Consider the following 27,539-nt stretch of genomic DNA (forward strand, 5'->3'; position numbering starts at 1 on the left):
CAAAGTATACGTCTCCACAACTGCGCAGTATCCTGCAAACTCCGGCTTTTTTCAGCGGTTTGGGAGCACCCTTGGCCGAATTAAGGTGTTCCTGTATCTTCCGGATGGATTTGCAGATTACAGCGATATTTCATTTACTCACCATCTTTCCTGTGCCGTCACTAATGTATTTTACGAACGTCAGGAAAACCTTGAACTACGCAGACACCTGTACTTCGTTATGACCTTCTCATGTCTATCCTAACGTCTTTGTTATTTCTGCATACGGATATTCGTTATTTAGGAATGCATTGGTGAGATACTAAAATGATGTTTCCAGCAGCTCTGGTTCACAGATGTTCCTCGCTCTATCCACCGACGTTTCTGTAAAACATCGCTTTTTGTCATGGATGATGGTTTCAATCCCAGGGTAGGAACGGTCGATGGACATACAATTTCATTTTACAGTGTGAGCCATGATTCCATCTTCTTTCCAGAACCCATCCATCTACCTCCTACTCCACACTGAATTGAACATTTGGATTAAAACCATTGACATGCTCAGGAAAACAAATTATTTCTACAGAATGAGATTTTCACTCTGCAGCGGAGTGTGCGCTGATATGAAACTTCCTGGAAGATTAAAACTGTGTGCCCGACCGAGACTCGAACTCGGGACCTTTGCCTTTCGCGGGCAAGCGCTCAACCATCTGAGCTACCGAAGCACGACTCACGCCCGGTGCTCACAGCTTTACTTCTGCCAGTATCTCGTCTCCTACCTTCCAAACTTTACAGAAGCTCTCCTGCGAACCTTGCAGAACTAGCACTCCTGAAAGAAAGGATACTGCGGAGACATGGCTTAGCCACAGCCTGGGGGATGTTTCCAGAATGAGATTTTCACTCTGCACCGGAGTGTGCGCTGATATGAAACTTCCTGGCAAATTGTAAACTGTGTGCCCGACCGAGACTCGAAATCGGGACCTTTGCCTTTCGCGGGCAATCACTAGGTTGATTAATCCACTTCCTGTATGTCTGAAGAAATAATAAATCCATAACCTTACTGTGATAGTGGGCCAAATTCCAAAACTGTTTCATTGCCGTTGTCAGGAGGGAGAATGATAATACTGTTGTCCTCATCAAGGTGTTTAGGAGCATTCTTCTCGCCCACAGTTATGTTACTTTTAGGAGCTAATACTCTTACTGCTTCTATACATATTTCATCAACTGTTACCGGATCCACTCTACGAATGTCTGCTTCTACACTGAGTGCAATTTCTTCCGTATGTGAATTTGACAGAACAATGGTAAAATTTCCTTCCTGGCAAGTACAGATATCTCATAGATAAAGAGTATTCGGATAAATGGATAAGTAAAGGAAACGTCGAAATGCCATAAAGTACGATTAAGTTACAAGTTATCAAATTTCTTCTACTATAAGACGACGTCAAACGCGTTTTCCCATAGTACCATGCAATAATATGCCAATTTTGTCAGAGTCACCACAATTTATTATCCCGTAGTGCCTCACAATAATCTGTCCATTTTGTTGCAGTCACCAGTACACAGTTTATCATCCTAAGGTGGTTGTTATTGTGGTCTTCAGTCCTTAGACTGGTTTGATGCAGCTCTCCATGCTACTCTATCCTGTGCAAGCTTCTTCATCTCCAACTACTGCAGCCTACATCCTTCTGAATCTTCTTAGTGTATTCATTTCTTGGTCTCCCTCTACGATTTTTACCCTCCACGCTGCCCTGCAATACTAAATTGGTGATCCCTCGATGTCTCAGAACATGGCCTACCAACCGATCCCTTCTTCTAGTCAAGTTCTGCCACAAGCTCCTCTTCTCCCCAATTCTATTCAATACCTCCTCATTAGTTATGTGATCTACCCATCTAATCATCAGCATTCTTCTGTAGCACCACATTTCGAAAGCTTCTATTCTCTTCTTGTCTAAACTATTTATCGTCCACGTTTCACTTCCATACATGGCTACGCTCCATACAAATACTTTCATAAACGACTTCCTGGCACTTAACTCTACACTCGATGTTAAAAAATTTTTCTTCTTCAGAAACGCTTTCCTTGCCATTGTTAGTCTACATTTTATATCCTCTCTACTTCGACCATCATCAGTTATTTTGCTCTCCAAATAGCAAGACTCCTTTATTACTTTAAGTGTCTCGTTTCCTATTCTAATTCCCTCAGCATCACCCAACTTAATTAGACTACATTCCATTATCCTAGTTTTACTTTTGTTGATGTTCATCTTATACCCTCCTATCAAGACACTGTCCATTTAGTTCAACTGCTCTTCCAAGTCCTTTGCTGTCTCTGCAGAATTACAATGTCATCAGCGAACCTCAAAATTTTTATTTCTTCTCCATGGATTCTAATTCCTACTCCATACTTTTCTTTTGTTTCCTTTATTGCTTGCTCAATATACAGATTGAATAACATTGGGTATAGGCTACAACCCTGTCTCACTCCCTTCCCAACCACTGCTTCCCTTTCATACCCCTCGACTCTTATAACAGCCATCCGCTTTCTGTACAATCTGTAAATAGCCTTTCGCTCCCTGTATTTTACCCCTGCCACCTTCAGAAATTGAAAGTGAGTATTCCAATCAACATTGTCAAAAGCTTTCTCTAAGTCTACAAATACTAGAAACGTAGGTTTGTCTTTCCTTAACCTTTCTTCTAAGATAAGTCGGCAGGCTCAGTATTGCCTCAGGTGTTTCAACATTTCTATGGAATCCAATCTGATCTTCCCCGAGGTCGGCTTCTATCAGTTTTTCCATTCGTCTGTAAAGAATTTGCGTTAATATTTTGCAGCTGTGACTTATAAAACTGATAGTTCGGTAATTTTTACATCTGTGAACACCTGCTTTCTTTGGGATTGGAATTATTACATTCTTCTTGAAGTCTGAAGGTATTTCGCCTGTCTCATACATTTTGCTCACCAGATGGTAGAGGTTTGTCAGGACTGGCTCTCCCAAGGCTGTCAGTAATTCTAATGGAATGTTGTCTACTCCAGGGGACTTGTTTCGACTCAGGTCTTTCAGTGCTCTGTCAAACCCTTCACGCAGTATCGTATCTCCCATTTCATCTTCATCTACATCCTCTTCCATTTCCATAATATTGTCCTCAAGTACCTCGCCGTTGTATAGACCCTCTATATACTCCTTCCACCTTTCTGCTTTCCATTCTTTGCGTAGAACTGGGTTTCCATCTGACCTCTTGATATTCATACAAGTCATTCTCTTTTCTCCAAAGGTCTCTTTAATTTTCCTATACGCAGTATCTATCTTACCCCTACTGAGATAAGCCTCTACATCCTCACATTTGTCCTCTAGCCATCACTGCTTAGCCATTTTGCACTTCTTGTCAATCTCATTTTTGAGACGTTTGTATTCCTTTTTGCCTGCTTCATTTACTGCATTTTTATTTTTTCTCCTTTCATCACTTAAATTCAATATATCTTCTGTTTCCCAGGGATTTCTACTAGCCCTCGTCTTTTTACCTACTTGTTCCTCTGCTGCCTTCACTACTTCATCCCACAAAGCTACCCATTCTTCTTCTACTGTATTTCTTTCCCCCATTCCTGTCAACTGTTCCCTTATGCTGTCCCTGAAACTCTGCGCAACCTCTGGTTTAGTCAGTTTATCCAGGTCCCATCTCCTTAAATTCCCACCTTTTTGCAGTTTCTTCAGTTTTAATCTACAGTTCATAACCAATAGATTGCGGTCAGAGCCCACATCTGCCCCTCGAAATGTCTTACAATTTAAAACCTGATTCCTAAAGCTGTCTTACCATTATATAATCTATCTGATACCTTTTAGTATCTCCAGGCTTCTTCCATGTATACAATCTTCTTTCATGCATCTTAAACCAAGTGTTAGCTATGATTAAGTTATGCTCTGCGCAAAATTCTACCAGACGGCTTCCTCTTTCATTTCTTAGCCCCAATCCATATTCACCTACTATGTTTCCTTCTCTCCCTTTTCCTACGCTTGAATTCCTGTGACCAATGACTATTACCTTTTCGTCTTCCTTCACAATTTGAATAATTTCTTTTATCTCCTCATACATTTCATCAATTTCTTCGTCATCTGCAGAGCTACTTGGCATATAAACTTGTACTACTGTAGTAGGCGTGGGCTTCGTGTCTATCTTGGCCACAATAATGCGTTCACTATGCTGTTTGTAGTAGCTTACCCATACTCCTATTTTTTTATTCATTATTAAACCTACTCCTGCATTACCCCTATTTGATCTTGTATTTATAACCCTGTATTCACCTGACTAGAAGTCTTGTTCCTCCTGCCACCGAACTTCACTAATTCCCACTATATCTAACTTTAACCTATCCATTTCCCTTTTTAAATTTTCTAGTCTACCTGCCCGATTAAGAGGTCTGATATTCCACGCTCCGATCCGTAGAACGCCAGTTTTCTTTCTCCTGATAACGACATCCTCTTGAGTAGTCCCCGCCCGGAGATCCGAATGGGGGACTATTTTACCTCCGGAATATTTTACCCAAGAGGACGCCATCATCATTTAATCATACAGTAAAGCTGCATGCCCTCGGGAAAAATTACGGCTGTAGTTTCCCCTTGGTTTCAGCCATTCGCAGTGCCAGAACAGCAAGGCTATTTTGGTTAGTGTTACAAGGCCAGGCCAGTTAATCATCCAGACTGTTGCCCCTGCAACTACTGAAAAGGCTGCTGCCCCTCTTCAGGAACCACACGTTTGTCTGGCCTCTCAACAGATACCCCTCCGTTGTGATTGCACCTACGGTACAGCCATCTGTATCGCTGAGGCACGCAAGCCTCCCCACCAAGGCAAAGGTCCGTGGTTCATGGGGGGGGGGGGGGCATCCCAAGGTATCACACAATAATCTGTCAATTTTGTTGCAGCCACCAGTACACAGTTTATCATCCCAAGGTACCACACAACAATCTGTCAATTTTGTTGCAGCCACCAGTACACAGTTTATCATCCCAAGGTACCACACAATAATCTGTCAATCTTGCTGCAGCCACCAGTACACAGTTTATCATCCCAAGGTACCACACAATAATCTTTCAATTTTGTTGCAGTCATCACTACACGGTTTATTATCCCAAAGCGCCACACGGTAATCTGTCAGTTTTCTTGCAGTCACCAGTACACCTTCCGTTATCGACAGTAATATAGAGAGATATTAACTTACAGTTATGAATAGCCCTTCACACGAGGGTCTAAGATGTTAGGGTTTCAAAAAAAAAATCATCCAACAATGACATGCTAGCACAGAAAATTATCTTAGACAATAGAAAACGACACACTACGTAGGAGTCATGCAAATTAGTTACAAATTGATGTTCATAGACGTATCGACGGAAAATGCCAAGCAGTAATTTTTGACGGTCAGTGGATGAACCTGTGACGCTGCAGAGGAGTTTCAAGCCACAGCTGCCGAGGAGAATAAACAGCTGACTTGTCGCTATTGAGCCAGGGGTCAAATATCGTTTTAAGCTATCGTACATTTGTTAATAAACGTCGGCGGAGTACTGAGTCAAAGGTGTTTTGATGTGTAGAGATATACGAGGGTCACTCCAAAAAAAATGCACACAATTTTTGTAAAAATACAGTTTTCATTCGGCATGTGTGAAAGTTTTATAGTGTGTAGATACATCCTTGCCAGTTGTTTTCAAACTTAGTTCAACCTGTTTCTGTGAGTGGCGCCGTCACAGCATGTCTTCAAAATAGGTGCTACACTAGACGTTCGTCAGAAGCAACGTGCTGTCGTAGAATTCCTGTGCTGTGAAAACGAGACAGTGGGAAACATCCACAAGAGGTCGAAAAAAGGTGTATGGAGATGCTGCTGTCGATGGCAGTACAGTTAATCAGTGGGCAAGCAGGTTACGTGACGAAAGCGGGCACGGCAATATTAAGGATTGTCCTCGCAGCGGCAGGCCTCGTACTGCACACACTCCAGACAATGTGCAGAGGGTTAACGAATTGGAGACTGCTGACAGACGCATCACAGTGAACGAATTGTCACGCTACGTTGGGATAGGGGAAGGAGTGTTTGCAGAATACTGAAAGTGTTGCCGTTAAAGAAGGTTTGTACCAGGTGGGTTCCTAGGATGTTGACAGTGGCTCACAAAGAAACAAGAAGAAAGGTATCCAGCGAACTTTTGGAACAGTACGAGAATGGTGGAAATGAATTTTTTGGAAGAATTGTGACGGGTGATGAAACATGGCTCCATCAGTTTTCACCAGACACGAAGAGGCAATCAATGGAGTGGAATCAGGCAAATTTACCCAAGAAAAAAATTCAAAACCACACCTTCTGCTAGAAAAGTTAGGGCTACGGTGTTTTTCGATTCCGATGGACTCCTGCTTGTGGACATCATGCCAAGTGGAACCACTGTAAATTTTGATGCATATGTGACGACACTGAAGGAACTTTAAGCTCGACTGAGTCGTGTTCGACCACATCGGCAAAAGCAGGATATTTTGCTGTTGCAGGACAATGCATGTCCACATGTCAGTCAAAAAACCGTGGAAGCGATCACAAAACTCGGATGGACAACACCGAAACACCCTCCTTACAGTCCTGACCTGGCTCCGTGTGACTATCATCTCTTTGGGAAACTGAAAGACTCTCTTCGTGGAACAAGGTTTGAAGGTGATGGTTCCCTTGTGCACGCTGCCAAACAGTGTCTCCAACAGGTTGGTCCAGAATCTTACCGTGCGGGTATACAGGCCCTGGTTCAAAGATGGCGTAAGGCAGTTGAGAGGGATGGAAATTATGTGGACAAATTAAATATTTTTCCTAAAGCATGTATCTACACACTGCAATACTTTCAAACATGTAGAATAAAAGATAGATTTTGAAAAAAAATAATTGTATGCATTTCTTTTGGAGTGACCCTTGTAGCATCCACATGACTGCTTTGATCCCTGACTTTCCGCCTGTTGTGCTGGAAAAGCGTGAATTGGGTTCGACCGATGTTCTCTGGTTGGTATGATGGAGGTCATTGGGCTCAGAATTTGTTATAATATTTTACAACGGACGGGTCTCGAAGATACTGGACGAAGGTTTCTTGGACCACTTCAGGCAGCTGCTTCTAGACAAGTGTGGCTTGTGCTTCGTTCCATCTGGGCACACTTTTTGTTCACTGGGTATACCGTACATGAGGGTAAGTCAATTATTATCTGAAATTTAGTTATATTTTTGTTTCTTTCCGTGCTAGTGTCGTTTTATGTTGATAAACCATGCTTTGCTTACTATAATTTTCAAGCTGCTATGTTAGTTTCGTTATCGCTGCCGTGCTGTTAATCATGGCTGCTCCACAGACTATTTGCATAAAGGAGAGCAACATTCAGTGATCCGTCTCTTGTGATCGGAAGTCGTGTCAGGGGCCGAAACTCATCGAAGACGTTCGGTACAGTACAGGAACAGTGTTTTGCCACAACAGAGTGTCTAAGAAAGGATTGAAAAATCCCGAAATGGTCGCACAAGTGTTACACACGATGAAGGAGCCGGACGACCGTTTACCGCCACAAATGAAGAGACCACTGAGCGTTCCCGTGAAATGATTCTCTTAGGCAAGCGGTTAACAATTGACGAGTGGCACATCATCTGCAAATTAGTCACAGTTCTGCCCACGAAATCGTCCACAATAGACTTGGGTTTCATAAGGTTTGGGTCCCAAAACAACTCACACAGTCGCATAAACAAAACGCGCTTGGATATCTGGATCGATATGGTAATGAAGGGGACAACTTCTTAGACACGATCATTACTGGTAACGAAAAATGGATCTATCATCACGAGTCGGAGAGTAGATGGCCGAGTATGGAACGGAAACATCCAAATTCGCTGTGCAACAAAAAGACCCAACCGACCGCAGGAAAAATTATACTTACTATTTCTTGGGACGCACAAGGTCCAGTACTGGAACATTACGGGGAAAGGGGCACAGCAATAAACAATGTACGTTACAGTGAGATGGTTACAGTGAGATGGTTACAGCCAGGCTAAAGCCTGCAATTCGAAGCAAACGGCGAGGATTGTTGTCAAAAGGTGTTGTGTTGTTGCACGACAATGTCCGTCCGCATACTGCTGCCCACACAGCTGAAACGCTCCAGAAACTCAAATTTTAAGTACTGGATCATCCTCCATATAGTCGCGATCTTGACCCTTCTGACTATCACTTGTTTGGTCCACTCAAACAGGCGTTAAAGGGCCGTAGATTTGTCTCGGACGAAGTAGTGGAAGAATCGTAGCATTTCTGGGTTGCAGCTCAACCGAGAACCTTCTTTTATGCGAGCATCAGGAAGCTTGTACTACGATGTCTATAAATGATGTTCTTGTAAGTTTCCTATTTGATTACAATAAAATTTTATAACTACTTTGCGGATAATAATTGACATACCCTCGTGTTATGGTTAAACGAGAGAGTAACTTAGCGGCAAATTTGAACGGATTCTAATAGGGATTCCATCAGATCATGAGGAGTTGTTCAACTCTGACGACATCAGCTATTCCCCAACAATACTTACCAACATCTGTATGGGTATCCATCATCTTTGCAGTGGCGATAAAATTAAACTGGGACAGTACTCATGAATTTTTCACAGTTAAAGCAACTTTTGTCAACGCAATTAGCACTTTTGATTTTGCTTCACTACCTTTACCTTCAGTTCCTGTGTCATTCACAATTGTCTGAAAAATATTGTGGATGCCACTGACAGCTTTTACATATAATCACACGTTTCATTTACAATGTCTGTCTACAGTGCTATACTTTATATTTCATCTAATGTGCAGTAGTCAGTTTCTTTATGGCTGCTATATACCATGAAGGGGTCCTCCCATCGTAAACTGTTACGTTAGATACATATCTATGCAGTGCTTGATGAGCGATTTTCCTACAGCCAAGCCATATTTCTTTTACATGTTCCTGCGCAGAGCTAAATGTTTCGAGTTCTCCTTCGAGGTATGACATTATGACTTTATCTACTTTACTAAATATATAAATCTTCTTGTAACTTTTAGTTAAACTCTCTAATTTCGAATCAACGTCTCAAGAACTACCTAACAGTCACTGGCACTAGTCTCAAGACGGAAATCATCTAAATGGTCTGCTCTTCCTGTTGCCATTAGAGGTAATAGGAGGGGGGTTTGAAAAGTTCCCAGAACGGAATAGGAAAAAAAATACTTACATCACTGAAACTATTTTATTTTTGAATGATGTCTCTTTGTAGATTAATGCACTTGGTCCAACGATGTTCCAGTGCCTTGATCCCATCTCGAAAATGAGTTTCCTCCAGGCCTCCAAAACAGATGTCAACTCTGGCTATCAGTTCTTCGTCCACCAAGATAGTTTTGCAGTTTTGGGAAGAGATGGAAGTCTGACGGAACCATGTCAGGTGAATAAGGTGGGTGTGGCAACAATTCGTACCTTAGTTCGTGTAATTTTTCCATTGCGACGGCGCATATGTGTGGGCGCGCATTGTATCGATGGAAGATGACCCTCTTCCTTGTTAAACGTGGATTTTTATCGCGTATCTTTTGTTGCAATTTGCCCAGAAGGTTAGCATAGTATTTTCCAGTAATTGGTTACACAGTGGGGAGATAATCTAGAAACAGAATCCCCTTCGCATCCCAGAACACTGATGCCATGACCTTTCCCACCAAAGGAATTGACTTTGCCTTCTTTGGTGGAAGAGAATCAGCATGTGTCCACTGGTTTGACTGTTGTTTTGTCTTTGGGGTATAGTAGTGCATCCAAGTTTCAACTGTGGTCACAAACCGGGGCAAAAAAATCTTGTTCGTTCCTCCTAAAACTGGCCAAACATTGCTCATATATGTCCATTCTCACGCGTTTTTGATCCAGCGTCAAGATTCGCGGCACCAATCTTGGAGATAACATTTTTTATTTCTAATTCTTCATATTAACAGAATCTTCCGTCGGTTCTTGGTACAAGAACGTTATAATAATAAATGTCTGAAGATGGCCTTGTAAGCCGAAAACCTGTTAGCAATAAAAGTAATATTGTAGAACAAAAGCAAACTGGTGCTTTTCATTTATTATTCTAATTCTTCAGTTAAAATGGGATATACCCTTTCAGATAAAGTCTGACAAGCAAGAGCAATTTCTCGCACTTTCAATCGGCGATCCTCCGTGAATATTTTGTGCACTTTTGCAATGATTTCTGGTGTAGTGACACATCTTGGCCGACCACTGTGCGGATCTTGATCAAAGCTCTCCCAAAAAATTTTAAATTCATTTCTCCACCTGGAAGCAGTTCAGTGTAAAGGAGCAGAGGCCCCCTGTGTATTCTGGAAATCAGCACGAATGCCCTTTGCCTTCATGCCTTTCTTTACGAAGTACTTAATCACTGCTCGAATTTCGATTTTTACCTTCTTCGCAAATCACTACGCGGGAACAACAACACAGCCACTTCACCGCCACAGCTCTCTTTCGAGATCACTGACGTGGCGCATGCTTACAGGCAACAGTCCAATGAACGAACTGTTGCGCTAGCGCTGACCTCTTGTGGTGATTCCGAGAACTTTTCAAACGTCCCTCATACATTTCCACCATAAGGCACTACCAAAGTATATGTTCTAAGTAACTTTCAAATTAATGATCTATGTTATTAGGATATCCACTTTTTGAAATCATCCTAATCAAATGTTGGATGACAAAAGAGTATGACTGGGGAACATACATTCTAGTGACGTGAGTTTTTCATGAAACGTTTTGGCCACACATGAGGATATATTCCGAGAACTTTTCAAAAGACCCCCACACATTTGCATCATGAGGCTCTACTAAAGTATGTGTTCTAAGTAACTTTCAAATTAATCACCTAGGTTATTATGGTGTCCACTTATTGAAATCATCCTAATCAAATGTTGGATGACAAAATAGTCCTTCAGTGATGAGAATATGACTGGGGAACAAACATTCTAGTGACGTGGGTTTTTCATTAAACGTTTTGGCTATACATGAGGATGTCTAGCTGTCTATAGAAGGAGCCATCTGTCCGCCTGCACCGACTGATGATACTGTGTCTTGCACAAACAGTCTCAAATGCAGTTTCAATCTCTGTCTCAAAGGACAAGCAATTTTTATCTACTGTGATGGATACATTATGTCCATTTTCTATTAGATGATCCTTTGGATATACGATTAGATTTACTCTAGAAATAGCACTGCTGTAAATTTAAGAAAAATTTCTATACCTAGCGTTACTTGAGCTGCACTGTTCTTTAGGAGCGCTTGAAACTTTGTGGCTTTGTTCGGGATGCAATCGCTAGACAAATAAATAACAAAAGTCGTCCAGTACTGAGAACTAGCTCACGTGATGTTGTTTTCACTTAACGGTTTGAGGGACTCTACCCTCTCTACACTGTCATTTGCTATAGACCAAGAGATCTGAGATTGTATCTTTTGTATCCTGAAATTTTATATTCTTTCTTGAGTAAGTTCGTATCTAGTTAGTAGTCAGTAAGAGGTAATTCCCTATTCCTCAAGTATTCGTCAATTATTTTAGTTAGTAAGAGGCAACTCCCTATTCCTCAAATATACTTTAAGAGATCATAACTTAAAGACTTGTATGAAATAGATTGTAACATTCGTCCATATACCTCATATTGGTAGGAAGGTTCCTCTGAAGACACACGATAATCTTGCAATGGGATATCATCACAACACTCATTAGAATTAACTTGTGTGTCAATCTGTTCAACAATTATTATAAAAGATCTCAGCTGTCCATTGATGTTATCAGGCATGCCCCACTCCACCAACATGCTGTTCTCTGTTGCGTTGATTATTCTCAGGTTTACTGGTGGGGTGGAAGCTGAAAAACAGAAAGAATTAAAATGAGAAAAGTATTTAATTTTTTTCACTAATATTAAATCTAATAACAAAAATTAGGAACTGAATACATCTAGTCCAACGAATCTGGTTAAAGTAAAGGCGGGCTATTACAGAAATTAGGTGGTCCTTTTTTTAAATTGGAAATTTTGTTGAAGATTAACGAGTCCAAGAAGCATAACACAAGTCCAATATAGTTACCCCAGAAAAAGGAGCAACACATCATGGAAAATTCAGTTTAAAAAGTAATGCAAGGCTCATGAAGACTGGTACCACAGTGCAACGTTTCAGACTCTTGAGAGGTTGAATTCTATTGTCACGCCAAAGTATTTAATGAGAATCGTATAATTCAGATAAAAGTGACTCATTCAGACGGTTAAGCACACGTCCAGACAGCAGAACTTAGCACACTGTTTCCAAGATTCGCAGAGGCGCGCCGGTCCCATACCGAATTCGCCCAGCAGATAAACGGCGAGGGCTAGTGTGCTAGCCTATCTGGATGTGGTGGCTTTTAGGCGGTTTCCGACGTCCGATTACGGGAACACTGGGTTGGCAGGCACGTCCCGAACATATGATCCACAAACATTTCAAAACCTGTTCTTACACTTTCACGTGGGATAACGGCAGAAGTAGATGGGAGGGTTACAAAACCACCGTTCTAGGGTGGGGGTGGGGGGGGGGGGGGAGGGGTGGAGGAGAGACCCATCCAAGAGACACCAGATAAGGCCAGGTAAGAGAAGAGAAGGAATTTAAGAAGGTTGAGTGGCCCAATGAAACATGCTTCTCTCCAGAAACCGCATGTATCGAATTTTAAGAAAACATTTAAGAGTAATTACTAGTTATAAAGAGACCAGAAAGTCTAGGACCTGATTCATACCATCAGTGTAAAATACAAACTATATTCAGAATGTCAAATGTATTCCGAACAAATTATGGGTAAGTCCTATTATTTATACATGAGTTACACGCCCAATAAGCGCTGGAGAGAGCAAAGGAAACAGACCTGTAGAGGAGCATTTCTCAACTTTTCAGTGATCGTGAACCAATTTTCGGTGGTAACTTTCATCCCCCTCCCCCACCCTCCTTCCTCAGAAGATAACGATACATAGTGTATTTTGAGAATTTTACACGGAAGTTACAAAGTTACAAACCCTACATATTAGCAAGGATATGTAAATTTATAGCTATTTAGCAGCGCTGATCCGCTACGTCAACAAACCCAGAATCGATGGCCCTCCGTTCCTCCCTGCCTTACAAGCAGTGCATGGAAAGTGGCTGGATTACGTCAGGGCAGTGCGTAGTGCAGAGGGTAAGTATCACGGCTGCTGCCTTCGAAAGACTCTGCTGCGCAAGCCAGGCCTATGCGAGTCATTAGTAACTACTAAACGTACACTCCTGTAAATGGAAAAAAGAACACATTGACACCGGTGTGTCAGACCCACCATACTTGCTCCGGACACTGCGAGAGGGCTGTACAAGCAATGATCACACGCACGGCACAGCGGACACACCAGGAACCGCGGTGTTGGCCGTCGAATGGCGCTAGCTGCGCAGCATTTGTGCACCGCCGCCGTCAGTGTCGGCCAGTTTGCCGTGGCATACGGAGCTCCATCGCAGTCTTTAACACTGGTAGCATGCCGCGACAGCGTGGACGTGAACTGTATGTGCAGTTGACGGACTTTGAGCGAGGGCGTATAGTGGGCATGCGGGAGGCCGGGTGGACGTACCGCCGAATTGCTCAACACGTGGGGCGTGAGGTCTCCACAGTACATCGATGTTGTCGCCAGTGGTCGGCGGAAGGTGCACGTGCCCGTCGACCTGGGACCGGATCGCAGCGACGCACGGATGCACGCCAAGACCGTAGGATCCTACGCAGTGCCGTAGGGGACCGCACCGCCACTTCCCAGCAAATTAGGGACACTGTTGCTCCTGGGGTATAGGCGAGGACCATTCGCAACCGTCTCCATGAAGCTGGGCTACGGTCCCGCACACCGTTAGGCCGTCTTACGCTCACGCCCCAACATCGTGCAGCCCGCCTCCAGTGGTGTCGCGACAGGCGTGAATGGAGGGACGAATGGAGACGTGTCGTCTTCAGCGATGGGAGTCGCTTCTGCCTTGGTGCCAATGATGGTCGTATGCGTGTTTGGCGCCGTGCAGGTGAGCGCCACAATCAGGACTGCATACGACCGAGGCACACAGGGCCAACACCCGGCATCATGGTGTGGGGAGCGATCTCCTACACTGGCCGTACACCACTGGTGATCGTCGAGGGGACACTGAATAGTGCACGGTACATCCAAACCGTCATCGAACCCATCGTTCTACCATTCCTAGACCGGCAAGGGAACTTGCTGTTCCAACAGGACAATGCACGTCCGCATGTATCCCGTGCCACCCAACGTGCTCTAGAAGGTGTAAGTCAACTACCCTGGCCAGCAAGATCTCCGGATCTGTCCCCCATTGAGCATGTTTGGGACTGGATGAAGCGTCGTCTCACGCGGTCTGCACGTCCAGCACGAACGCTGGTCCAACTGAGGCGCCAGGTGGAAATGGCATGGCAAGCCGTTCCACAGGACTACATCCAGCATCTCTACGATCGTCTCCATGGGAGAATAGCAGCCTGCATTGCTGCGAAAGGTGGATATACACTGTACTAGTGCCGACATTGTGCATGCTCTGTTGCCTGTGTCTATGTGCCTGTGGTTCTGTCAGTGTGATCATGTGATGTATCTGACCCCAGGAATGTGTCAATAAAGTTTCCCCTTCCTGGGACAATGAATTCACGGTGTTCTTATTTCAATTTCCAGGAGTGTATTTTGAATGTGGCGCTTAGAAGTTAATTATTTAATGCACTGCGTAAAACTGACACAAAACCATTTATAAGTGCATTATACACTATAAGATGAACGGTATTCGTAAATCCCCCAAAACATATTTTTTCAAATTAGGTGCATTGTGATGCCACCTACTGCCAGGTACTACATATTAGCGACCTCAGTAGTCATTAGATATCGTGAGAGAACAGAATGGGGCGGTCCACGGAATTCACGGACTTTGATGTGGTAGTGAAGTGGAAACGTGAAGGGACACGTACAGCAGAAAAGCGCACAGGCCGACCTCGTCTGTTGACTGACAGAGGCAGACATCTATCCAGACCATCACACAGGAATTCCAAACTGCATCAGGATCCACTGCAAGTACTATGACAGTTAGGCGGGAGGTGAGAAAACTTGGATTCCATGGTCGAACAGCTGCTCATGAGCCACACATCACGCTGGTATATGCCAAACGACGTCTCGCTTGGTGTAACGAGCGTAAACATTGGACTGCTGAACAGTGGAGAGCACTGCATGGAGTGACGAATCACGGTGCACAATGTGGAGATCCGATGGCAGGGTGTGGGTATGGCGAATGCCCGGTTAACGTCATCTGCCAGCGTGTGTAGTGCCAACAGTAATATTCCGAGGCGGTGGTGTTATGGTGTGGTCGAGTTTTTCATGGAGGGGGCTTGCACCCCTTGTTGTTTTTGCGTGGCACTATCACAGAACAGGCCTACATTGATGTTTTAAGCAACTTCTTGCTTCCCAATGTTGAAGAGCAATTCGTGGATGGCGACTGCATGTTTCGACACAATGCATCTGTTCATAATGCACGGCCTTTGGCGGAGTGGTTACACGACAATAACATCGCTGTAACGGACTGGCCTGCACAGAGTCGTGATATGAATCCTATAGAACACCTCTGGGACGTTTTGGAACGCCAACTTCTTGCCAGCCCTCACCGACCGACATCGATATCTCTCCTCAGTGCAGCACTCCTTGAAGAATGAGCTGCCATTCTCCAAGAAACCTTCCAGCATCTGATTGATCGTATGCCTGCGAGAGTGGAAGCTGTCATAGAGGCTAAGGGTGGGCCAACACCATGCTGAATTACAGCATTACCGATGGAGGCGCCATGAACTTGTCCGCCGTTTTCTGCAAGGTGTGTATTAATGTAATGTGGATTTCAGTTTTTATTATGTCAGAACATATTTTGCTTCCACCCCTTATAATAAGTTAATAAATTTTTGAGTTGATATTTTGTTTTCAATAAGCTCGCACTGCCCATCTAGAGTTACGACAGCCCCCTAGAGGAAGCGACTGGCCGCTTGTGAATCGCTGCTGTAGAGTATGGGTGCCCTGGTAGAGTTGTCATGTTTGTGGATTTACAGCAAAAGCAAATTGTCTTGTCTGTTCTGCACACACCACTGCTAATGGACGAGATGGCAGTTGGAATCCGCCTAAGGAGACGCAGGGAACCTTGGCAGTCCTCCTCATCAAAGATACTGAGTGACTAACTCACGCAACGACCTATGATGGATTGTCTTACACCGAGGTAGACGAACTCCACTGGCCTGCATTGGACGAGTCTGAGCAACACAACCTCCTAAACCTCCTATGAAACTTCTTGTCAGATTTAAACTGTGTGCCGGACCGAGACGCGAACTCGGTATCTCTGTCTTTCGTGGGCAAGTATTCTACCAAGTGAGTTACCCAAGCAGGAGTCAGCTTCAATTCTGCCAGTACCTTGGGGTCTTACCTTCCAAACTTCACAGAAGCTGTCCTGCGAACCTCGCAGAACTCACATTCCTGGAAGAAAGGAGTGTGACAGTGCTGAATGTCGATTATCAAGACAGCAGGTTCATGGAAACAGAAAGTCATAAAAACAGCAATTACACAAGTTTGTTTAACCCTTGGCGGAAGTACAGTGTACCGCAAATCACAGGCTGGTCCCAGTAAGGGACGTGTGCTGAACTCAGCACGCAGCCTCGTGGAACAGACACTATTTAGCATGTCCACATCGAGCTGAGGCGGCAGCTGAGGCGAAGTTATATTGCCGGCACTCCAGATAGGTAATCGGGACGTCGCTATGGCAGGGTCTGCAGATGTGAGTCACATTGGGAAGTAGTTGAACATGCAGAGTTGAACCAAGGACCCCTGAGGAGGGTGCAGTGGCAGTGGTTTGCAGGGGTGAGCCTACAATATCAGGATGTACTCACACAACTCAGGTGGTGACTTAGCCCAGGTGACAAACATGAGCCACCCAGTAGACACACTGAAGTCAGTTGAAGCCGACTGAAAGGAAATCCCCTGGCTAGAAGGTAGCAGTTGGCCACCGAGCGCCATCAGGCCCAAGTCCTGCATATAGTTCCACAGGTAGCAAAGGTGGTGTCTAATAGCAGCAACAGCTGGAGTACCTCTCCTAACTACCTGCAGGTGGTGACAGTCGCTGTATAGCTGAAAGTGGTGCAACGTGCGTTGGTTCACACCCACCACTGTTTTGCCAAACCATCACTTAGGCCACAGAAGTGACCCACTGTCCCAATCAATGTCAGCACTGTCACCGTCTGCTCCTGTGCTTTTGCTGCGTCAGTGGGCTTCAGCACCTGCTGTGGACTTTATGGTCAGATATGTAATACCTTGCCCCAGTGTGAGGGCCAGGCAGCACCTCCTGATATATCAGTATAGGCTACTGTTGGCTTCTTGTGTAAGTATGCCTCGCTGGGTCGCATCTAAATCACTTGTCTAAGGCTTCTTATGTCAGCCCTTGGTGACATTTTCTGCTAACCTGGTCAAGTTTTCAAAACCAAGTAAAAGGGGCTGTGGTGCGACGATGTTATGATGCTTACGATTTACAGTGATAATTTGTTAAAGTTATCACTTTATTTTTCTGTCTATGTTTCTTCTGCAATGAGGTGATGCAACTGACGCTAAGGAAAAGAAACCATTCTAAACCTAAATCTCTGCCCAAAACCTCTTTTAATGCTGGTATCCATGTCTGTGTACTCATATGTCTACATGAACAGCGATGTAGAGGACCCAGGTTTGATCCCAGTACTGTAAGAGATTTTTCATTGCTAGGAGGAATTGGGTGCACACCAAGTGAGGGGCTACTGGAAACCAGGTCACAATAACTGACAACAGCCGGTAGAACAGTGTGTCAGGATGTCACAAAGCACATACATGCATGTAGCCACTTTGTCGTTCATCATGATATGTTTCAGCCTGAGACTGTGTCATTGATGTTACAGTTTTGAGACTTTCAGGTCTAAAGTGTGGGTCCCCACGCCTTGTTGAAGTAAAATCAATTATCCTTGAGAACCATGTTCCAGCTGAGTTGAACACAGAGTTTTCTACACAAGCCTTGGAAGGTCGAACGGCACCAACCGACTGTTACACTATGCTCCACCGAAAGGTGTCACTGGATGTTGATGAGGAAGAGCACACTGTTCTCCCGGCTGTTGTCAGCTTTAGTGTCTTTGTGTATGACGCTTTTGTTCACAATATATCTCCTCAGGTTGAGATCTTGAAAGACGGACAGAAAAAACTTATTATATTCTTCTGACTGACCTCCTTTGGTGTGTTACCAGTGTATGGAATGTATTCTGTTGTTATGGGGCCCAAGTGCTTGTGTTGTTTCATTAAGAAACCAAGTTTTGACAAAGAGTGCTATCTTTCTACTTTCTATATTTGTAACTTTATTCCTATAGAATCAAAGAGCGCTCGCTGTACGATATAGTCTACCAAAGAGAAAAATATGCAGTAATTTTAGAAGCATTTAATGAATTTGAAATCAAGGTGCTGTGCCCCATATTATCAAAATACCTAAATAGTTTTGAGCACTAAACGAATGAATATCTATTGATATGCCTACTGATCGAGGTGTCACCAAAATAAAATAGAAAAAATTGTCATTTAAATACAAACTTACGTCTTTCAAAGCTGTCATACTGAAGAATGTCACATGACCAGCACATGAATATAGAAATGAAGTGGCTTTGAAAAGTTACTGAAAACATTTGATTGAGGAAATACAGACGCATGTCACATGGACCCATTTTACTCTATACTGACAATACGGAGAAACTTAGCTGTCCTCTATCAACAACCTAGTGTAAGGCACTATGGCTACAGACAATCTCGTGTGACCCCAGAAAAAAATGTCCCTCATTGCTGCCTTCTCTCACTGCTGTCAAACTGTGACACAGGGTATTTTGTATCTATGAGTAATGACATTTTTTAAGAGCAGCAAACTCTTGTGCTAAAATTTGGGACGGTTATTAACCGAAGCATAGTCAATAAAAAGTACGCTGATTGAATATTGGAAGAACTGTGCCACTGGCTTTCTACTGAACAGAATCTAGTAGGCTATACGCAGTCTTTAATGGAGAAATAACGTGAGAAGCAGAAGTAACATTCTGTATGCCCTGAAGAAGTGTGATAGATCCGTTACCGATTGTGTTAGCGATATAGGCGTCCATCTTAGTGCTAGCAGGAACACTTAACTCTCTGAGAATACTCAAGGAATATGCTGTTGTAAGCGAGGAAATCACATCATTACAAAAATCTCATGAAATGCAGCGAGATTTGAAGGTGATCAGCGCTCTGTTTGGAAGCCGCCAGCTGACATTCAACACAGAAACACTCAATACTATGTACTTAAATAGATGAAAAGACACGATAACTTCTGGGGTCGCAGTATATGACCCACGTGTCAGAAACATCAAGTATCTATGAATATAAGCCCAGAGCAATGTAATATAGCGCTGGAATAAGAGTCTAGATGTGGATAACGTAGTTGCTAGTCAGATACTTATCAGCACAAGCTACGGAAGCGTAATGCATCGACGAATGAGGCTGCCTTCAGAACCTGGATTCACCAGTTTTTAAGAATTTTTATCTGTTTGGAAACCTGAGCCGGCTGGGGTGGCCGAGCGGTTCTAGCGCTACAGTCTGGAACCGCTCGACCGCTACGGTCGTAGATTCGAATCCTGCCTCGGGAATGGACGTGTGTGATGTCCTTAGGTTACTTAGGTTTAAGTAGTTCTAAGTTCTAGGGGACTGACGACCTTAGAAGTTAAGTCCCATAGTGTTCAGAGCCATTTGAACCATTTGGAAACCTCACCTGTTGGATTATGCGAAGACGAACAGAAGATTCAAATAAGAGCACAGTATTGTTTGGTGAGCGCTTGCATCGTAGGAACCCTGAACTGATTCTATTGAGAGATGTATTAGTTCCTCTTGCTTACACTTCCGATGCTGAGCCGTTTAGTCTAAGTGGAGAATGTACTCAGATTTTCTGACAGTATTTCTTCCCAGACATCTGTGAATGGACAAAGAAATGGAACGTGGTTCTGGTGCACTGTGCACCCTCTTAAACACATGGTACATTGGCTTGCAGTATACAGGCGTACATCTAGAGCATAGCAGCTGCCAGCGTCCATACGACAAAGGACCGAGCAAGACAACTGAACCAGCCCCTTACACTGGCAATGAGTTCAATAAGATCATTAAGGTACTGGGAGGGCCTATAGTTTTCCCACCCAGCTCCCACGACTACGTTGACGTAAAAAACAGTGGAGTACTGTCATCTTCACATGTGAAGCACTGTTTTACTTGCAGTATAACTAACGCTAGAACGGCGGAAGGGGCCAAAATGATCCCTGTCATACGGTTTTGTTGATGGTAATATTCCAATTTGTTTACTTCGTTAATGAAATTATATGACTTCCTCTAATTTTTTTCTCCTCTCTCTGAAGATGTTTTAGTATTTACAAAATATTTTAATTTTTATCTTCATTTCATTCAGTATATCTAGAACGGTGGAAGGGGTCAATTTGAATGCACTGTAATTTATCCTGTATATAAGTAAATTATCCAACAATAGAGTGGAAACAGTGAGCTGTAAGTCAGAGAAGTTGCCCCTCATTGTTGCAACTTGGCACGTGTACATTCCAGTCGGCCACAGCTTATGTTGTGTCACTCAGGCAGTCTTTGCCCGTGAAACACGTTTTCGAACATGTATCGTCAGCGTGGACTTTCTGATGGAGAAGTGTTACATCTCTTAGAGAATTCCAAAGTTGAATCGGAAATTGGCTTCACTGATGAAGATGATGATATTGTACACAAATGAAGAGGAAGACATCGTGAACTAGGGGCGATAAGTGGAAGAGGATTCAGATGCTGATATACGTCAATCATCACCTCCTTTCACCACATAAGGTACAGTTAGAAGCGTCTACAAAGATGATTGCAAGGAATGGAACTGTGTGGGAGATTGGAAATTATTCGTCTACTGGAAGGCGGTCAACTGTGAACGTTCTGAAGGAGAGAGGAGGTCCCCTGGTTATGCTTGCCAATGAGTAGACAGCTCTGTCATCAGTGCCTTCCGTCTGATTTTTGATGAAGCTATGCTACATCTCATGAAGAACTACACACAATCAAATGCTCGAAAAGTACTAAAAAAATGTCTTGACTGTATCCTTGAGGAATTGGAGAAACAGATAGCTATCATGTATATCCGGGGTGTATTGTGCACAAAAGGTATATCTGTGGATGACCTCTGGTCACAATCTTGGGGGCCTGTTTTTATCAAGGACATTATGCCACGGACCGATTTCAGGAGCTTCTCAGAATTCTCCGTTTTCATGAAAATTCAACCTGGACTGAAAGCCTTGCACCCAACAAATTCGCTCTTGTATCTGAAATTTGGGGGAAGTTAATTGAAAACAGTATTAACGCTTACCACCCATTGACCAAGCAAAGCAAGATGCAGGTTTACTCAACTCATGTCCAACAAACCAGACAAATATGGCCTCATATTATGGTTGGCTGTTGATATAACGACAAAGTATATATTTAAAGCTTCCCCATACCTCGGCAAAGAGGACACGCATAGAGACAACCAACCATTTTGAGAGTATGTCGTTCTGCATCTCATGGAGTCATTTGTAAATCAAGGAAGAATTGTGACCAGAGACAACTTCCTTACGTCTCTTCAACTTGCTGAAGAACTCAAAGAAAAGAAAACTTCTGTAGTTGGTACAATGAACAAGATCTGCCATGAAATACCCGATGAAGTAAGGAAATCGAATGCTGAAATACACTCCATCACAATACTGCCAATACTGGCAACACAGACCATACCTTGACTGTATACCAAGGGAAGACGAATAAAAATGTCATTCTCTTCAGTACGCTGCTTGCTGAAGTAGCAATAAGCAAGGAGGGAAAGAAAAAAACTGAAACCGCGAAGTTCTACAATGCAACAAAGTACAGGATGGACGTGGTTGATCAAATGACTCATAAATATACCACAAAGGTTGCATGTAGAAGATGGACAATGCATGTCTTCTACAACATACAGGACATGGGGGCAATAAATGCATATGTTATCTATAACGTAATAACGAACAAGGAAATGAAAAGAAAGACGTTCATACTTGTCCTGGCAAGTGAACTCAAGGGAACGAAAGAGCAGGAACATTAGGCAAAGGAAGAGTATACGGAACTGAAATCACCTAGAAAGTGGAGGAAATGGCAAACCAGCCTCTTCAAAGGCAACAGGACCAGCAAAACCTGTGTAAAGTGCCACAAAGTCGTGTGCGGAAAATGTGCACGTAAAACCTGTGCTAAGTGCTTCTAGTAGCTTAAAAACGACTTAAGTGAAAAGTAAAACAGAGCAGTTTGTGAAACGTATGTGAGAGTAAAATGGACCAAATATACTAAACGTGTCTAGAAGGTTCTACGAATAGTTAATAAATCAAAATCTGTAGTTAAGAAACTTGTTAGCAATAGAAACAATAAATTTGTATGCTACATTGTTGTTCAAATGAATTAGTAATTATTATTTATAATTGTAATTAATTTTTGTGATTACTAGAAATAAAGTATGGATTAACAAACACTAAGAAAAGTACTTGTTTAAGCCAAATATGAAAATATTTCATGTGGGGTCAAAATGACCCCTTTCCGCCGTTTTAGGAATGTCAGAAACCCCGCCGTTCTACTGCTGATCTGGAGAGAAGCCAGGAGTCTTGCTCAACCCGTGCAGCTACTGTATAGAACACGTTGAGGTGGCAATACACTAAAATCGGTGATTGTTGTCATTAGCACGAATGCTTCACAGTGTTCTAATTCGGAACCAAATGAAACATCTTGGAACACAGTTTAACAACTGCCTTTTCTCTACGTTATAAAATAATGATGTTATCTCTTGTCCTTCAGCTGTTGATTACTTCGAGGAGCGCTATAAATCTGTATACAGGGTAACAGATGTTGTCATTTCACTAACGCACTGGATCCTACACTGGTCATACAGAGTGTGGTATGTTTGTCACTTAATCAGCGAGGATCCAGTTTCTTCCATGGTAGCTTCTACATAAAGGCAAGAGTACCAGTAAGGTAATCATACACTATGTAATCAAAAGTATCCGGCCACCTAGCTGAAAATGACTTACAAGTTCGCGGCGCCCTCCATCGATAGTGCTGGAATTCAATGTGGTGTTGGCCCACCCTTAGCCTTGATGACAGCTTCCACTCTCACACGATCAGTCAGGTGTTGGAAGGTTTCTTGGGGAATGGCAGTCCATTCTTCACGGACTGCTGCACTCTGGAGAGGTATCGATGATGGTCGGTGAGGCCTGGCACGAAGTCGGCGTTCCAAAACGTCCCAGAGGTATTCTACAGGATTCAGGTCAGGACTCTATGCAGGCCAGTCCCTTACAGGGATGTTATTGTCGTATGAACACCACAGGCCGTGCATTGTGAACAGGTGCCTGATCGTGTCGAAAGATGCAATAAAAATGGTTCAAATGGCTCTGAGCACTATGGGACTTAACTTCTGAGGTCATCAGTCCCCTAGAACATAGAACTACTTAAACCTAACTAACCAAAGGACATCACACATATGCATGCCAGAGGCAGGATTCGAACCTGCGACCGAGGCAGGCTGCGTAGTTCCAGACTGTAGCGCCCAGAACCGCTCGGCCACTACGGCCGGCGAAAGATGAAATAACCGTAACCGAATTTGCTCTTCAACATCGGGGAGCAAGAAGGTGCTTAAGACGTTAATGTCGGCCTGTGCTGTGATAGTGGCACACAAAATAACAAGGGGTGCAAGCCCCATCAATGAAAAACACGACCACACCACAACACCGCCGCCGCCCAATTTTACTGTTAGCACTATACACGCTGGCAGATGACGCTGACCGAGCATTCGCCATACCCACACCCTGCCATTGGATCGCCACGTTGGGTGCCGTGATTCGTCACTCTATACAACATTTTTCGACTGTTCAATCGTCCTATGTTTACTATCCTAGCACCGAGTGAGGCGTCGTTTGGCATTTACCGGCGTCATGTGTGGCTTATAAGCAGCTGCTGGACCGTGAAATCCAAGTTTTCTCACCTCCCGCCTAACTGTCAAAGCACTATCAGTCGATCTTGATGCAGTTTGGATTCCTGTGTGATGGTCTGGATAGATGTCTCCCTATAACACATTACGACCCTCTTCAGCTGTTGGCGCCCTCTGTCAGTCAGCCGACGAGGTCGGCCTGTACGCTTTTGTACTGTACGTGTCCCTTCACGTTTCCACTTCACTATTACATCGGAAACGGTGGACCTAGGGATGTTTAGGAGCGTGGAAATCTCGCATACTGACGTATGACATAGGTTACATCCAATTACCTAACCACGTTCGAAGTCTGTGACTTCTGCAGAGCGCCCCATTCTGCTCTGTGACGATGTGTAATGGCTACTGACGTCGCTAATATGGAGTAGGTGGTACCACAATGCACGTAATATGAAAAACGTCTGTTTTTGGGGGTGTCCAGATACTTTTAATTACATAGTGTATAAAGGTGTCATGAGTCCTTAAAGCACTCCATCTTGAGACCACAAATCCGACCGCCATGTCATCCTCAAATGAGGATGCGGATAGGAAGGGCGTTTGGTCAGCACACCACTCTCCCAGTCGTTATGATGGTGTTCTGTGACCAGAGCCGCTACATTTCGCTCGAGTAGCTCCTCAATTGGCATCACGAGGCTGAGTGTACCTCGAAAAATGGCAACAGCGCAAGGCAACCCGAATGGTCACCCATCAAAGTGCCAGCCACGCCCAACAGCGCTTAGCTTCGGAAATCTGACGGGAACCGGTGTATCCATTGCAGCAAGGCCGTTGCCTTTCATGTCTCACTGCTATAGTGTAAACGTTCACAGGACCAAGGCGACAAGTTCTGGTGATGAACTGTAACCTTCATTAGAATTGCCGCACGGGATTAGCGGAGCGATCTAAGGCGCTGCAGTCATGGACTGTGCGGCTGGTCCCGGCGGAGATTCGAGTCCTCCCTTGGGCATGGGTGTGAGTGTTTATCCTTAGGATAATATAGGTTAAGTAGTGTGTAAGCTTAGGGACTGATGAACTTAGCAGTTAAGTCCCATAACATTTCACACGCATCTGAACTCAGCACATTTCTTCATTAGAATTTTACAGCTAGCTTACTAATCTAAGTCATGTAGTTTTAGAACACGGTGTTCGCACATTGGTAAACACATATGGGAACTATGCATTAAGCACAGTGAATTAGAATTTCCGCTGTGCAGAACAATATAATATAAGAATTTATTCTTTTCTAAATGGTGGGGAAAGTTATACATTGTGCTATAGACTGCCTCGAATAGTAGCCAATACAGGTATATCAATGGTTTTATCACACCTCAATGCACTCATACGTCCAAAAATATTACTTAAAACAGAGCAAAGTTAACCTGTAACATTCCTAACACATTGTTAACAGAAATACTGTACTGAAGGTATACAGCTGCTAACACATAACATACTAGTTGTGTGAATCACAAATCCTAATGCCATTCTGTCTCTTGTTCTCTGTCTCTCAATTGACATTCACGAATTTTGCACACAGATTGTGCACTCACAACAATTATCGTTTCGAAAACGGAATTATCTAAGCTGCATTATGTGGCTTGCAAACTACAGTTCTATATTCTGGTAAAAAAATTTCGTTCAGACGCATCATCGATCTTGAATCGCACTGTCTTCAGTGATGAGTTCCCCTTCTAACTGAGCCCTGGTGACCTGTGAAGACGTGCAGTGGGAAACCAACCTGACTCGCCCTCTGTAGTGCCCAACAGGCAGGGCTGATGGTGTGGGGTGCCGTTTCACTCCGTAGCAGGAGCCCTTTGGCGGTCATCCGCGGCGCCCTTACAGTACAGCTGTAAGTAGGCGATAATGATGCGCCCCATTCCGTTGCCCTTCATGGTAACACATCCTGGGCTACACTTCAGCAAGATAATGCCAGTCCACATACGGCGAGTGTTTCTACGGCTTTTTTCCATGCTCGCAAACCATACTTCAGTTAAAACGGCCGCCAGTTCACTCCACAATTCAGAAGTTTTTGGAGATTTTCGGGCAGGGCCCTTTAACCAGGTCAGGATGCTGACGCTCCAGCCCGCCAGTTGGACAAAATTTGGCACTGCATCCCTCAAGAGGACACCCGAAAATTCTATCAGTCAACGCCAAGCTGAATAACAGTTTCCATAAGGGTCTGAGATGGGCCAAGGCGTTGGCCTTGCTCCGTTTGTAAAGCTCTTTCCCTTGAATAAATAATCTAGTTTTCCTGAAATTGTAATCAATTGCCTGTCTGTACATGTACACTACCGGCCATTAAAATTGCTGCACCAAGAAGAAATTCAGATGATAAACGGCTATTCATTGGACAAATATATTATACTAGAACTGACATGCGATTATATTTTCACGCAATTTGGGTGCATAGATCCGGAGAAATCAGTACTCAGAACAACCATCTCTGGCCTTGATACGCCTGGGCATTGAGCTTGGATGGCGTGTACAGGTACAGCTGCCCATGCAGCTTCAACACGATATCACAGTTCATCAAGAATAGTGACTGGAGTATTGTCGCGAGACAGTTGCTCGGCCACCATTGACCAGACGTTTTCAGTTGGTGAGAGATCTGGAGAATGTGCGTCCAGGGTAGCATTCCAAAATTTTCTGTATCCAGAAAGACCAGTAAAGAACCTGCAATATGCGGCCGTGCACTATCCTGCTGAAATGCAGGGTTTCGCAGCGATCGAATGGAGGGTAGAGCCACGGGTCGTGACACATATGAAATGTAACGTCCACTGTTCAAAGTGCCGTCAATGGGAACAAGAGGTGACCGAGACGTGTAAGCAATGGCACCCCATACCATCACGCCGGGTGATACACCAGTATGGCGATGACGAATACACGCTTCCAATGTGCGTTCCAAGTCGCCAAACACGTATGCGACCATCATGATGCTGTGAACACAACCTGGATTCATCCGATAAAATGACGTTTTGCCAATCGTGCACCCAGGTTCGTCATTGAGTACACCATCGCAGGCGCTCCTGTCTGTGATGCAGCGTCAAAGGTACGTGCAACCATGGTCTCCGAACTGATAGTCCATGCTGCTGCAAACGTAGTCGAACTGTTCGTGTAGTTGGTTGTTGTCTTGCAAACGTCCCCATCTGTTAACTCAGGGATCGAGACGTGGCCGCGCAATCAGTTACAGCCATGCGGATAAGATGCCTGTCATCTCGACTGCTTGTGGCCGTTGGGATCCAGCACGGCCTTCTGTATTACCTTCCTGAACCCATATTCTGCTAACAGTCATTGGATCTCGACCAACGCGAGCAGCAATGTCGCGATTCGATAAACCGCAATCGCGATAGGCTTCAATCCGACGTTTATCAAAATAGGAAACGTGATGGTACGCATCACAACAACATTTCACCAGGCAACGCCGGTCAACTGCTGTTTGTGTGTGAGAAAATGGTTGAAATGGCTCTGAGC

General features: G+C 43.9%; 1 protein-coding gene across 1 annotated transcript in view; it reads right to left on the minus strand.

The window, feature by feature from the left end:
- The window catches only part of LOC126442674 (phosphatidylinositol phosphatase PTPRQ-like), a 402,005-nt gene that overhangs the window by 25,753 nt on the left and 348,713 nt on the right, over nt 1-27,539 (minus strand). Inside the window, exon 15 of the mRNA XM_050090726.1 lies at nt 11,633-11,847. Coding sequence (XP_049946683.1) covers nt 11,633-11,847 — 215 coding nt within the window. The remainder of the gene's footprint in view (nt 1-11,632; nt 11,848-27,539) is intronic.

Source organism: Schistocerca serialis, unplaced genomic scaffold (genome assembly GCF_023864345.2).
Source record: "Schistocerca serialis cubense isolate TAMUIC-IGC-003099 unplaced genomic scaffold, iqSchSeri2.2 HiC_scaffold_1400, whole genome shotgun sequence".
NCBI lineage: Eukaryota > Metazoa > Arthropoda > Insecta > Orthoptera > Acrididae > Schistocerca > Schistocerca serialis.